The sequence below is a fragment of the Amphibalanus amphitrite genome, unplaced genomic scaffold, assembly GCF_019059575.1.
Source record: "Amphibalanus amphitrite isolate SeventyFive unplaced genomic scaffold, NRLGWU_Aamphi_draft 000077F_arrow, whole genome shotgun sequence".
In the NCBI taxonomy this organism is placed as follows: Eukaryota; Metazoa; Arthropoda; class Thecostraca; order Balanomorpha; family Balanidae; genus Amphibalanus; species Amphibalanus amphitrite.
Genome location: NW_024881573.1, coordinates 1,068,187 through 1,080,887, shown reverse-complemented (window position 1 = coordinate 1,080,887; position 12,701 = coordinate 1,068,187). Strand labels below are relative to the sequence as shown.

Sequence of the window (12,701 nt, the reverse complement as noted above, 5' to 3'; positions counted from 1 at the left end):
TGACTTTTGGGGAGGATATTGGGGAAAGATATTGGAGAAAGATGTCAACGTGCTTAGCTGTGTTGCAGTAGAAGGAAAGGTTTTGGTTGTGTCTAGATAAAACCAGACCCGGAAGTGAGGCTCGAACTCACGACATCACGATCAGCTCACAGGTTACCCAACCTCAACGCTACGAGCACCTGTCGCCCTGCGCAGCTTGCTCAGTGTTTCGGCTAAAGTTCGGCCAAAGTGTCTGACGTCTGTCAATGTCACGAGGCGAAACCCCAAGGTAAATGTCCGTCCCCGTAGCTCGGTCGGTAGAGCGTTGGACTCCATATGCCATGTGGTGAAGGCGCACGTCCCGGTTGCAAAAGTCCGGGTTCGAAACACGACGTGTGCTTGAAGTTTTTTAGCCTCCTGACGGGTATGGTTGTGGTTGGTGGCAGGCCGCTGCCAGGCGAAGTCAGTGAGGGGACCGGCCGTGCGCGGCTATGTGCGCACGGTAAAATTTGGACTCTAAACCATAGACCATTTTGCCATAGACTAAACCTCAAAACCATAGGCTGCAATAGACCAGGAATTGCTTGATCGGAGGGTTGATGGCAGGGTCAACGCTTAACAAGCTCAACTTAGCGGGGACTCTGTCCTTGTGATTCCTTCCATTCAAAAGGTTCGGGCCAAATTTATATTAAAAAAGGGGGAGCCGAACCAGATTGGGCCGAGTTGAACCAGGCTGGACCGGGGTCATACATGCAATCATGGTCAGACAAAACAGAAGTTAATTTCGGGTCAAATATTTTTATTAACTGATCTTATTGTTTTTTAAGCTTACACGCATAATAACTTCTAGCTTTTTTAACTCGAGACTTCATGCACAGAAATGTGGCGTTCGTCCACTTTTCCTCATCGTCTCTTAGCGACTTGATTTCATGTGGCGGCGGAACGGGGGGGGGGCATCGGGGCACCGTGCCCCCCCGTCAACGCTCCAACGCTCCGTCAACCGTGCCCCCCCCGTTAACATTAGCCCTATGGGCGTTGCATGGAAAGAATGGGACCAAAAGTCGGCAGTGCCCCCACTTCATTAAAGGTGTTCCGCCGCCACTGCTTAATTTGACCCTAAAGGCGTCTTACCAGCAAAAAAAAAAATCACCTGCGTTATACCTAAATATTTGCCCAAGGGCGCTCTATCTACGCAAGAAACGCCAGCCGGTCAAAAAGCTGGCGAACGAATACGATCTTTCTAGTGCTTGAATTATGTTCAATGAAAATTTCAGGAGACATAAATAATCTTAATCCTTATAGCTAGGCGCTCGGAGCATTCGCTAGCATTCCATTGCCAGCCGCATTATCAACGCCACATTTGCATTACTCTGGGTGCATCATAAGTAACAGTAGGTGAACCGGCCACAGCAAAACCATGCCTCATTATCCTTTCCTTCCAAGCTGCCAAGCTAACCGGCCGCCCGGCCCACCACCGCGATATGGAACAACACTGGAGTGCGCCATTTGCCTACGGCAGTGCCCCGCTGCGCCGGGGCTGTTTGACAGGTCACCCGCACCGTGACCTCGCCACCCGCCCCCCCCTCCCCGCCCACCTCCCCTTCGGACCCAGCTCGGTAGTGACCTCTCCTTGAATTTGACATGGACTCGACTAAGGCTCAACGCCATCTAGTTACGTCTGGAGATCCTAATAAGATCCACTGTACAGTGGTACAATTTTGATGTGATGTGACTGGTACTGGACCTCGAGTCTGTCAAATACAGTTATCTCTCTCTCTCTCTCTCTCTCTCTCTCTCTCTCTCTCTCTCTCTCTCTCTCTCTCTCTCTCTCTCTCTCTCTCTCTCTCTCTCTCTCTCTCTCTCTCTCTCTCTCTCTCTCTCTCTCTCTCTCTCTCTCTCTCTCTCTCTCTCTCTCTCTCTCTCTCTCTCTCTCTCTCTCTCTCTCTCTCTCTCTCTCTCTCTCTCTCTCTCTCAAATAATTCAAAAAGTGGACTACTCGCATAGCCTCGGACACAGAAATAAACATCCAGCACGCGAAGCGTCTCGAACCGGGCCTCTCACTACCGGTCAGTTTGACAGTCTAGCACTCCTACGCTGAGCTACACCGGATGGTGGCCACGGCCGGGGCAAAGTCTGGCCGGGCGGGCGGCGGGGCCGGGAGGTCGGAAGCAAAGTCAATGAATGTTTTTGTGGTTTCGGGTGCCGGTCGCTCCAGCTTGGTGGAATGATGATGGATCATTGGCAAAACTTTCAACGTGGAGTCCCGGTTCGAGCCTCATCGGGGCTCCGGCTACTTTTCCGAGTTAGGATCTGGTTTGATTTTAGTGGTTGCGAGCCATTTATACGGTTTTATATCTACATGTCGATTGTCGATTGATTGATTCATTCATTCGTTCATTTAATACATGTCGACATTTCAGTAGGCGGAACTATGGTCAAGCGTACCCATTTTCGGGAACGCATTTTCGTTCCCATGTTTGGGAACGATAAACCCAAATATGGGAACGCCATGTAGGCATTATTTAAAACAAGAAAAAGAGCCGTTAAATGACGTCCAAAAAATATAAAACGATCGTGAACCACCTGATATTTGTCTCAATATTGTTGGGAAAGAGTTTGATATTGTAAGGCCCATCGTAGTTTCAAATCGTTCCCCTATTTCTAAAGCAGTCCATCATCCGGGCCGCGAGCCCAAATTTGGGAACGCTCTCGTACACTGGCGCTGCAAGCGTTCCTTATTATGGGAACGGCGTACCCAAAATTGGGAACGATTTCACCGACGCCTTTCAGGGGCTCTTTTCATTAACAAGCATCACGTCCAACGCCGCAAATTATTGTTAACGCAACAATCATCAGATGACCTTTCCGGCAAGACCGTCGCATGTTTCGCCCGGTCTTCTGCGCTTTTATTCCCGTCGATCTCGCAGCGGGCACGCCCCCCTCTGCAGGATTACGTAATTCACAACGCTCAGCGATGTTCAACAAGGTCTTCCATACCTATATCCACCGTCCGCGCCGAGGGTGGAGACATGTCAAGCACCTGTCTGTTTATCACCGATAGTTGACGTGCACAAGGAAGTATCCAAAAATGGGAACGCTGAATATGTTACACCCTCAAAACACCTAGTCCCAATGAAAATCTAGTTTTTTCCTTTCTTGATGAGTGTAAGTGGCAAAAGGCCTGGTAGGATGGGTACGAGGAATGATCGAAATCAGCATAAAAATTATAAATAAGCCACACAGAGCGACCTATATAAGAGAAATTCCCCCAAAACGATCACGCTTAGGAACACGGAAGACAAAAACCACGCTCATGACGCTCCTTATAAAACAACTCTAAACAGCTAGCATCCAAATAAAATATGTCTATCTGGGATGATATAATACAGCTGAATAATTTTAAACCACTGAAACTGAGTTTACAACAGTAGTTCGGTAAAATCACTGACGTTCCATGCGGTCGTGCGCCCCGACACCAAATGTCACCAATATTACCCCCGGACTGTCCGCGTGTTCGCTTGCATATGTCAGCATCTGGTGTCGCTAGTATGAAACTTCATAACCAGGCGAAAATTATTATACTTGACCTCAAAATGTAAAAAACGCTTCATTTTCCTAAAAATTGCAAGTTAAATGTAGTATAACCCATGTTTTCACCATTCCGTCATTTCAAAAAATCATTAAAAATATCATTCGACGGTCAATTTCCTTGTGCAACGGTCAGATTAAAGATAATTTTATAGAGACTTAGTAGATACTTAAATTAGCGTGCACTTTTTTGAGACGTGATGCACTATTGAGTTTTAGTGGGCGAACGGCCGAAAAATTACCTTCCGTTCCCATAAATGGGAACGCCCGTTCCCATATTTGGGAACTCCGTTCCCAAAAATGGGAACGTTCCTATATTTGGGTACTCATGACCATAGTTCCGCCTACTGATTTAGCATACGAATTGACATCCAGGATCAATTCGATCAATCTACCATTTTCATAAGCGTATTGCCTAAATATCATGCATATATGCGGCACAAGACCTATGGTTGCCTCGATACCGTGCCAAATCACGTTTTGCACAATGCACAAGTAAATTATATTCGCTGGGTCTTCCGCGCATTGTGCTTAGCAAAAACAGGAATGCAATTGTTAAGCGACGCAAAATGTGGAATGCAGCAAGTGACCACACACACCCGCCCAGCCCCCATGGTCCACCAACACGCCCCACACCACTCGCCAGCCCACGCCAACCACCGAGACGAGCCCCTCCCCCGCGCTGGTCTGACGCGAGGCGACAGCTGGTCTACAAAGCGCTCCACCCGGCGACCCGAGCCGATGTCAAACGGCGTGGGTAGACTGTGCCGATTCACTCTCGGGTCATGCGGCACAGCCTACCGTACCAGGCGGCTGCTGCCAATGCTGAGCCATAGGAACCCGGTGGATAAAGAGTAGGGGACCATCAACCTGTACACGACTGTACCACCGCGTATCAAACTTTGTGGGGTAGCAGTTTGCTGATTCAACTCCCGGAATCAAAAGCATTTTAACATTTTTAGCATTTCCTTCGAAAATGATACCTTTGGTTGTTTTTTGGAAATTTTCGTGTATACCATCATCTTCCTCATTAAGCACAGATAATAAAAACATATCGCAACTTTAAGCTGCTGTTCAGGGAAACGAGTGAGCGGGCGTTTCATTGTCGTGTGCTTTTTCGCTATATCCGGGAAGCAGGATGCTGGTCAGCGCAATGCTACACTTTGAGAGGTGTTTTGAGGTGTAAGCAATCGTTTTTGAAAGGATTTAAGGTCGGGTATGGATGCACTGGGCAATTCTACGTGAAATGGATGACAAAAAAGTGGATATCAAAATACTCGTATTTGCCACTTATGTCGTGCTAGGATGGCATAAGTCCCCACGGTGCAGAGGAAGACACAATTTCCCCTTACCTGTACTTGTTTTTGAAGTGTTTCAAACGTCATTTTGAGAAGGTGCTTTTTCAGTTTGGGGTGCATGTGCACCCCTAAAACCCCTAATGCTCCACCATATGTCACTAATTAAACCCACTATTTGAAGTTATACTTAATGACACATGGGTAGTTTTCACTCAACATAGTAGGATAATTAAGCATTAAATGCAAAATCAGAGCTTGAGATTGTCCGGCATTTAGCCCAACAGGATACCTCTTCAATCGTCCTAGCTGAACCCAGCATAAGCTCAGCTTGTCTGAACTCGGACATACCATCAACATTGCCGAGTCTGAATTTGAGCTCGACGCCGGGCCATGGGCCTGAACTTTGTGGTCATGGGCGCGGGAGCTGGGGGTCAGTGGGGGCAGCCTGCCCCCACAACTCTGGGGCCGTGGGGGCGCTGCCCCACAACTTTTCATAGGGCTAGGAACCGTCGGGGCAACTTGCCCTCCCTGAATTAGCGGTTGTGGGTCACAAAGGAAAACTAAAGGGAAGAAAACATTTAATAAAAACAACCCCCCTCATTACCTGGCTTGACAGCTCATGTGGAAGATATAAGCCTTTATTCTACGTTACCAAAAAGGTTCCTTGACTCAGCTGAGACAAAATTTCTCACTTTTTGCAAATGTTTTCGTTTCGTTTTTTTCCGGATGAAAAGGCGAAGGGTGAAAAATAAGTGGCCTAAAACCGGTAAGAAAACTAGATTTGGGGGTACCCTAGGTTTGGCTAGTCCCAACCGGTTGCCCCCCCCCCCCCCCCAAGACGGCCGGCTGGATCCGCCCTTGTGTTCTTAATGGGTTAGATTCGACAAAATTCCAAATTGACAATTTTTTTTTTTGCTTCAAAATTGACATTTTGACAAAATTGACATGGAAATCATCTCCAAAATGGACATCATCTCCAAAAAGTGACTAAAAGTAATCTAAGGTCAATGCCCTTGACCTGACCTTTGAATACCCTTTGGCACAATTTATAAAGCATGGGACTACCATAATTTCACGTGTTGGCACGTTTATAAGACACAACAAAGTCTGGAAACGCATAGATAATGTGGCATGCCTAGTAGAAACGCTCCAGTAACAAAAGCACGAGCAGATCGCCCGTGGGTACTAGGGTGAAAAGCAAGATTACTTTACTACTCAGGTTGGTTCACTAGGGAAATAAAGGCGCCGTAGCTACGTCACGGATTTGGTAGCAATCTGGTAGCAATTTTTGCAGACATCAATGGCGCACATGTTGTTTGATCGTCGCCAATACTATTTTACTGCACTATTTTGTTATTTCACTGCAATGTATTGTACATTACATTTGAAAATTAAAATAAAGAAATATTCGTAACCCAGCAAGTCAGTTATTCTTTGAGGCAGCACTCTGTCAGCATTGAGCCTTCAGAATGTGTTATTTGATAGACTTTCCCACATTTTCTAATCTTGTGGAAAACTTTCTTAGTCATCAAAAATGTATGCACATATGAATAATTAGAACTTCATTTTCAAAGTTTTATAGAAATAAGATTTCACATTACATTATCATAAGGCTACCTGTCCATTTCGTCCAACCAATTAAATATTCATCCAGCAGAAGGCAGGTACCTCTGAGAAGGTACTGATATCTCTTATCTACACCAATATTTCAGGAAAATGACAGAGACTGAGAAGCTATTAAAACTTCAGCGTATGAAAGGGATGTTATGGCTTATGCACATTGAAAAACATCAGATAATGCTTTTGAACCATCTCATTCACCAGCACACATCAATCCGGCTCCTGGCTTCTGTCAAGGAAACATTCCAAAATAATGCATTATTTTATTTCATTGACCACCTTGCAAAAGACAAACAGCAAACACATCACCAACAAAAACAAAAATAGTCAACAGGTAGGTACCAGCTGATCTAGCCATGCTGTGTCATGTGCCTTTGAAAAACTTGAGCAGTCAGGGTTGAATTAACACCCCAAACTTAGCCATTCATGCATGAACAAGTGAAAATTCTGGTCGAGCATTTTAATAAAAATGAAACTAACAGCATTGTAGGTTACAATTATACAAAAGACAATTACAAAAAAAAACAGCAGAGCTTACTCTACAAGGCATAACCATTAATTTTATAACTGACATCCAAATTCGCATCTCCGAAGTTTAACCCACCTACCAGCCACCTGCACATTTCTGCGCACATGTGCTGCGCATTGTGCACAGTCACTACCTACACATTACACAATTATGAGAATTAAAATAGTTTTAAACAATCAAGCAAGTCAGGACTGGTATGCAGATTCACAAGTTCTCTCAACATCTTCAATTACCAACAATCAAGAGCACCTTGTGATCTAAGTAACTCCGCAGATCCATCTTCTGTTTTCCATTTTCAGTTTTCAATTGAAATATAAGTTCCATCTGGGAGACACATGTTGCATCATTATGTTTGAACAATTATTATGCTTGAACTTTTGATTCTTCATGTGAACTTCACTTCAAAAGTTGATTCAATTTTTAAAGTTGATATAATTTGTATAATGCTACGATCACGGCGCACCAAATCACAGATAACTTGAAAATAACCAAGCAAAAGCCACATTCTTCAGCAAACTACGAGAGCTATCTGATCCATGCTGCGTTGAAATAATTGAAAATCGCCAAAATCAGTCAAAATGTGACAATTAAATTAATATAAACTTCACAAAACTCTTATTTGTGAGGCAATGCGCAACAGAAATGCGAGGGAATATGGTAGTAATCTGGTAGCAATTATGAAGGATTTCCCCTGTCGCTGATGAAAAAACACTTGAAACAAATTTTTTAACGCAGAGGAAATCCTTCATTATGAGTTGCAGGGACCATTTGATTGGCCCATTTTAGATAAATATAGGCCGAATGTTTCGATTTCAACCCCATTTATCGTAATGAGACGAATCCATTGGCTTAGTGGTACGTCTTTTGAACACATGTAGGCCTTAGATTTCTCCCTAGCCCGCCTGAAACACACCATGCTTTGCATGCATTTCTATGGGTGAATGAAAAGTCATGCGCCGTGATGACGTCACGGTAAAGGAATTCTGAAGCTCGTGAACGGGGGCTGGGTGAAAAGGGCCCATGCATAGTGAAAGGAGCCTATGGTGAAAAGGGTCCTTGCACGGTGAAAAGGGCCCATACATTTATCATGGCGTAACCCGCACTGTGCTGGGGGCCAGCAGTTTTGTGGCCAGAACGTTTGATAGAGACGTGCTAGAGCGGTGAAACAGTGTCCCAAAATTAATCGATTTGGGTGTGAAACGACATCCAAATGAAGACCATTTTCCACTCTCACCTCAACCTTTCAAGATAAATTTTCCACTCCGAACGTCAAAAGCAAAGGGCATGGTCGTACATGGTCGTACATGGTCTTAAACAATATATCGATGCTTCCATTAAACGCTATATCGTATCATTTTTTTTTGTGTGAAAATGTATGCTATCAATCTGTTTTTACTCCACTCTTATCCCTCGCATCTGTTGTTAGCTTTACCTTACCGGCAATTTTCCACTCCCTTCACCCTGTCTACGGAATAATTTTCCTTTCTGACACCCAAGCTAAAATATAATTGTGGTACACTGCGGTGAAAACACGTCAGATGTGTTCAGCTCGATCATACGGATCGACTGATATGCAGCATGACACTTTCCGGTCAGGTCATGACCTTGACCTAAGGTAAAAAATGACCTTTCAAGGTCAACGAATAGTTCATTCGACGTGTCTCGACAAGAGGAACATGATGCTGCCAAAAGTAACGTCGTGACTCTCTTGAGTCAAAAGTTATTGCCGAAAAATATTGTTCGGGAAAACGGCTATTTTTACAGTTTTTGCCCTCTAGAGGCTAAACCGTTGACCTGATGTCAGGTCTGAGAGCATTATTCAGAAAGGTCTGTAAAAGGGCTATCGAATGCGCTTTTCCGCGGTGCTGTAGCTCTATTGGTTCCCGAGTTAGCCGGTGGAAGTTTCCAAAATTATTGAAATGGACTAAATTTGACCTTTGGTGACCTCTGGTGACCTGACCTTTGACCTGAAATTAAAAATCACCGAGGCTACATGGCCCAGGAGCCAAGTTAGACGATGGGGGGGGGGGCGTGAAAACGCCCCCTTCCCCCAGCACTCGGCGGAATGTTCAGGCCACCAGCACGGCGCGGGTTAAAGGCACTTGCAATAGCAATCTAACTGTCGACAGTGAAAGATGATAGAACTTGAAAGCTTTTCTTTTTTCTTTTTATAAATTTAGTCCGAATCTTTTAATAGGAAGGATTCACAAGGACAGAGCCACCGCTAAGCGAAGCTTGTTAGTTGTTGGCAGTGACCCTGCCCTCTACCCTCCGATCGTCAAATTCCAGTTCTATGGCAGAATTTGGAGTCCAAAGTTTAATGTGCGCACATAGCCGCGCACGGCCGGTCCCCTCACTGACTTCGCCTGGCTACGGCCTGCCACTAGCCGCAACCATAGGTACCTGTCAGGAGGCATATAAACGTCAAGTGCCCGTCGCGCTTCGAACCCGGACTGTTATAACCGGGACCGCGTGCTCTCACCACGTGGAGTTCAACGCTCTACCAACTGAGCACGGGACCGGCTTGCCTCGCCAAAAGACTAAAAAACTTAATGCAGTATTGCATACCTATTACCTACCAACAAAGATAGCCAGCGTTATTTGCTAAATTTACGATCTATTTAAAATGCCTTCCTTTCGTCACGACAGAGATGCTTTGATAGATTGTGAGCCTGCCAATTATCGTTCATATTACGGAATATGGACGAGTTCCTACTACTTTTTAACTACGGGGTGCTACTGTATACAGCTGTACACTGCATACTGTATATCCCTCGCCGGACCTATTGGTTTTCTACATACGCGCCGGTCGAGGTGGGGGGGGGGGGGGCAATAACGACCCCCATCGCCGTTTCGCCCCTGGTGGAGCTAGCGCGTCGCGGAAAAAACGAGCGCGTGTGCCGTTACAAGATGCGGAGATTGATACCCGAGTTCAAGGTCCTAGGTCAACCGGTGACCTCTGAGGTCAGGTCAAGTGCCCCAAGGTACGGTTCAGTTTTTGATGAATAACTTCGCAAAAAACGGCCGCAGAACCGCGATTTTGGCAGCATCGTGTTCGCCGTCGCTCAGGCGCGTCGAATCATATACTTTTTGTTTGGGTGAGGTCAACCTAGGGTGTTGACCTCGGGTCACGGTCAGGTCAGCGCCCCCAGGTCACCAAATTGGCACCAAGTTGAGTGAGCCCCAATAGAGCCGTTGTGAAGCCCCGCAGGAATCTACGCGCGGCCCTCAGAAGCAAATTTTGAAAACCTGTGAAGAGTCTCCAGAGGTCGGTGCACATATTCTCTCTCTCGCCGCCACACAACTATATGGGTAAATGGCATAGTCTGAAAATGCTCTCTGGGTTTCACATGTTTGTTTAAAGCAAGAGGTTTCGCACTTTTCCGAATTGTTTTATGGTGGTAAGGTCCTGAATTCGCGTGCCCGACCTTCCGGTATGCTCGTATTCAGCACCGATCCGTAGCCATGGTGCAGCGGTCCGTCCGTTGGGCACACCGTGGGACGGTAAATGGAACCCAGGCCAATTTTACAAACAGAAAAATAGCCGTTGCCGGATATTTTTGCCTAAAGGCAGTTTCACATACGGAGCGTAAACGCGATGGGCACGTAAGCGGATAGGGCTTTACCATTAACTTTATAGGGCGGATAGGGCTTTACCGTACTCGAAATGGCCTTTAGGCGAATAATTCCGGCAGGCAACTATATTTCTGTTGGTGAAACTGGCCTCTGGTGATTTGTCTTAAACCGAGCTCAAAACTTTTACGCAAACATGGGATAGACGTAGCATAAGTAATGCCAACTGCGCGGTGCATCGTCGCGTAGATTTTGCTGCACATCGTAAGAACTTGCCTATCACCCCCCCCCCCCGCGGTGACGGGGAAATGTTATGTCCCGCGAGTGTGACTTTGCCCCCCCCCCCCTCTTGCTAGCGGCTGCGACCGCCAGTGGCTTCCTCCTATTGACCCTATTGATGTCCTAAATGTCGTCCCGCATGGTCAACAATGCAAGTGAAGCATCGAACCTTGCAAAGAGTGCAAAAAATCACGATTCCGTGTGCTGGAGATTGTTTGAGATCGCTCCGGACGCTAAAATAACAGTTTTCATTTTTCCCCATTGACTTATAAATCCAGCCAGCAGTTTTACTCCGGGCTCAGCTGGCTCAAGGAGGCTAAAGTGCGGCTTGCCCGAGATTTTTAATTCGGACTTAAGTCGGCTAGGACTTGAGCTAAAGTCGGCGTATGACACAAAGACATCGTCTAGAGGGCATGCATGCTATGTCGGAGCATGGGCAGAGCCCAAGTCCGCTCTGCGAGCTCCGGACAGCCGTAGTTTAGCCCTAGTAGTGCGACCCAGACGCTGGCAAAACACCAATACGGTCGAGAGTTAAGATCAGAGATATGCCTATCTGATACAGATCCACTGTTGACAGGCCACTGGGGAGCAATGGAAGGCTATTCGGAGGAGAGTGGCGGCGCCGAGGGCCCGCGGCCGGCCACGGGTCAGCACTTCACCTTCGAGGAGGCCGACTTCCCGGCACACAGGGTGAGCTGCCACCGCACCATCGCACCACCACACCACCGCAACTGCACTGTCAGTCGCGGAGCAATGAATACTGCAATTCAGGGGACCTCCCGCCTTCAAAAACTTAATGAATTGGCATACAAGTGATGTAGGTAGGATAGGATAGAGACGGGAGGCGGGAGGTATGGGCCGGTTTTGTGAAAAGTCAATTTTTTCCAGTGGACAGTAGCTAGACATAGTTTTTCACTCTGTGTACGCGAAATTGCCATTCGCCAGTAAAGTGTGCCTGATCTCAGGCATCTGGGATCAACTGTTTTGTCACGAGATAACTTTAAATAAGTCATGTGCTTTTTCTATCCATCAATTCAACATACACCGGGAGGCATGGGCCTCCCATGTCCTCCCAAATAGGACATGAGCCCCCCAATGTTGAAGGGCGCCCCTCCGGAAACCAGAATATTCCGAACCCCCAGGGTCGATGGCGCCACTGAAGAGCCGCTGGCACCCACCCGAACGGAACAGTCGCCCCATTAAAGGTTGATGGCGCCCCTCTGAAGTTCACAGTTGCCCCATTCGGCCCCATCCAAGATCGATGGCGCCCCCTGAAACCACTGGCGCCCCTCTAAAGCACCCGCATTCTTCTCAAGATCACAGTCGCCCTATCCGAGAGCCACTAGCACCCCCCACCCCCCTTGAGACTGAAGTCGTCCCGCTTGAGACTGAAGTCGCCCCATTCAAGCCCAATGACGCCCCTCCAGAGCATCCGGTGCGCTTCTTTGCTTTCCAATTCTCTGTTGTTTTCCAATTTTTGGAAAAAAGTGTCTTTGAGGTTTCGCGAGGCTACACCGGCCGGATCGCCTACCGTATACGGGGGGGGGGGGTATTCAATCATAGCCCCCCTCTTAACTCCGAAACTACTGGGCTCAGGCGCGCACACAGGATTTTTGAATGGGGGGGGGGCACGACCTTCGAACTGGACCCCCCATGTCGAAGGCCCCCCCAAAAAAAATACGGCCCACGGGGCTATATTTCGGTTGGTTTGAAGCTTGAGCAATTGGTTTGTCATTGCATGGTAGGTAAAACAATTATTTCGGTACCAGCTTAATTTTCAAAACATATATATTTTTACGCTAGCATGTTTTTTAGCATGTTTTTTTTCGCGGACC

At 46.8% G+C, this 12,701-nt stretch overlaps 1 protein-coding gene across 1 annotated transcript in view; it reads left to right on the top strand.

Annotated features, from left to right (window-relative positions):
• The window catches only part of LOC122379422 (intraflagellar transport protein 74 homolog), a 439,917-nt gene that overhangs the window by 63,258 nt on the left and 363,958 nt on the right, over nucleotides 1–12,701 (top strand). Inside the window, exon 2 of the mRNA XM_043361638.1 lies at nucleotides 11,444–11,556. Coding sequence (XP_043217573.1) covers nucleotides 11,458–11,556 — 99 coding nt within the window. The 5' untranslated portion in view covers nucleotides 11,444–11,457. The remainder of the gene's footprint in view (nucleotides 1–11,443; nucleotides 11,557–12,701) is intronic.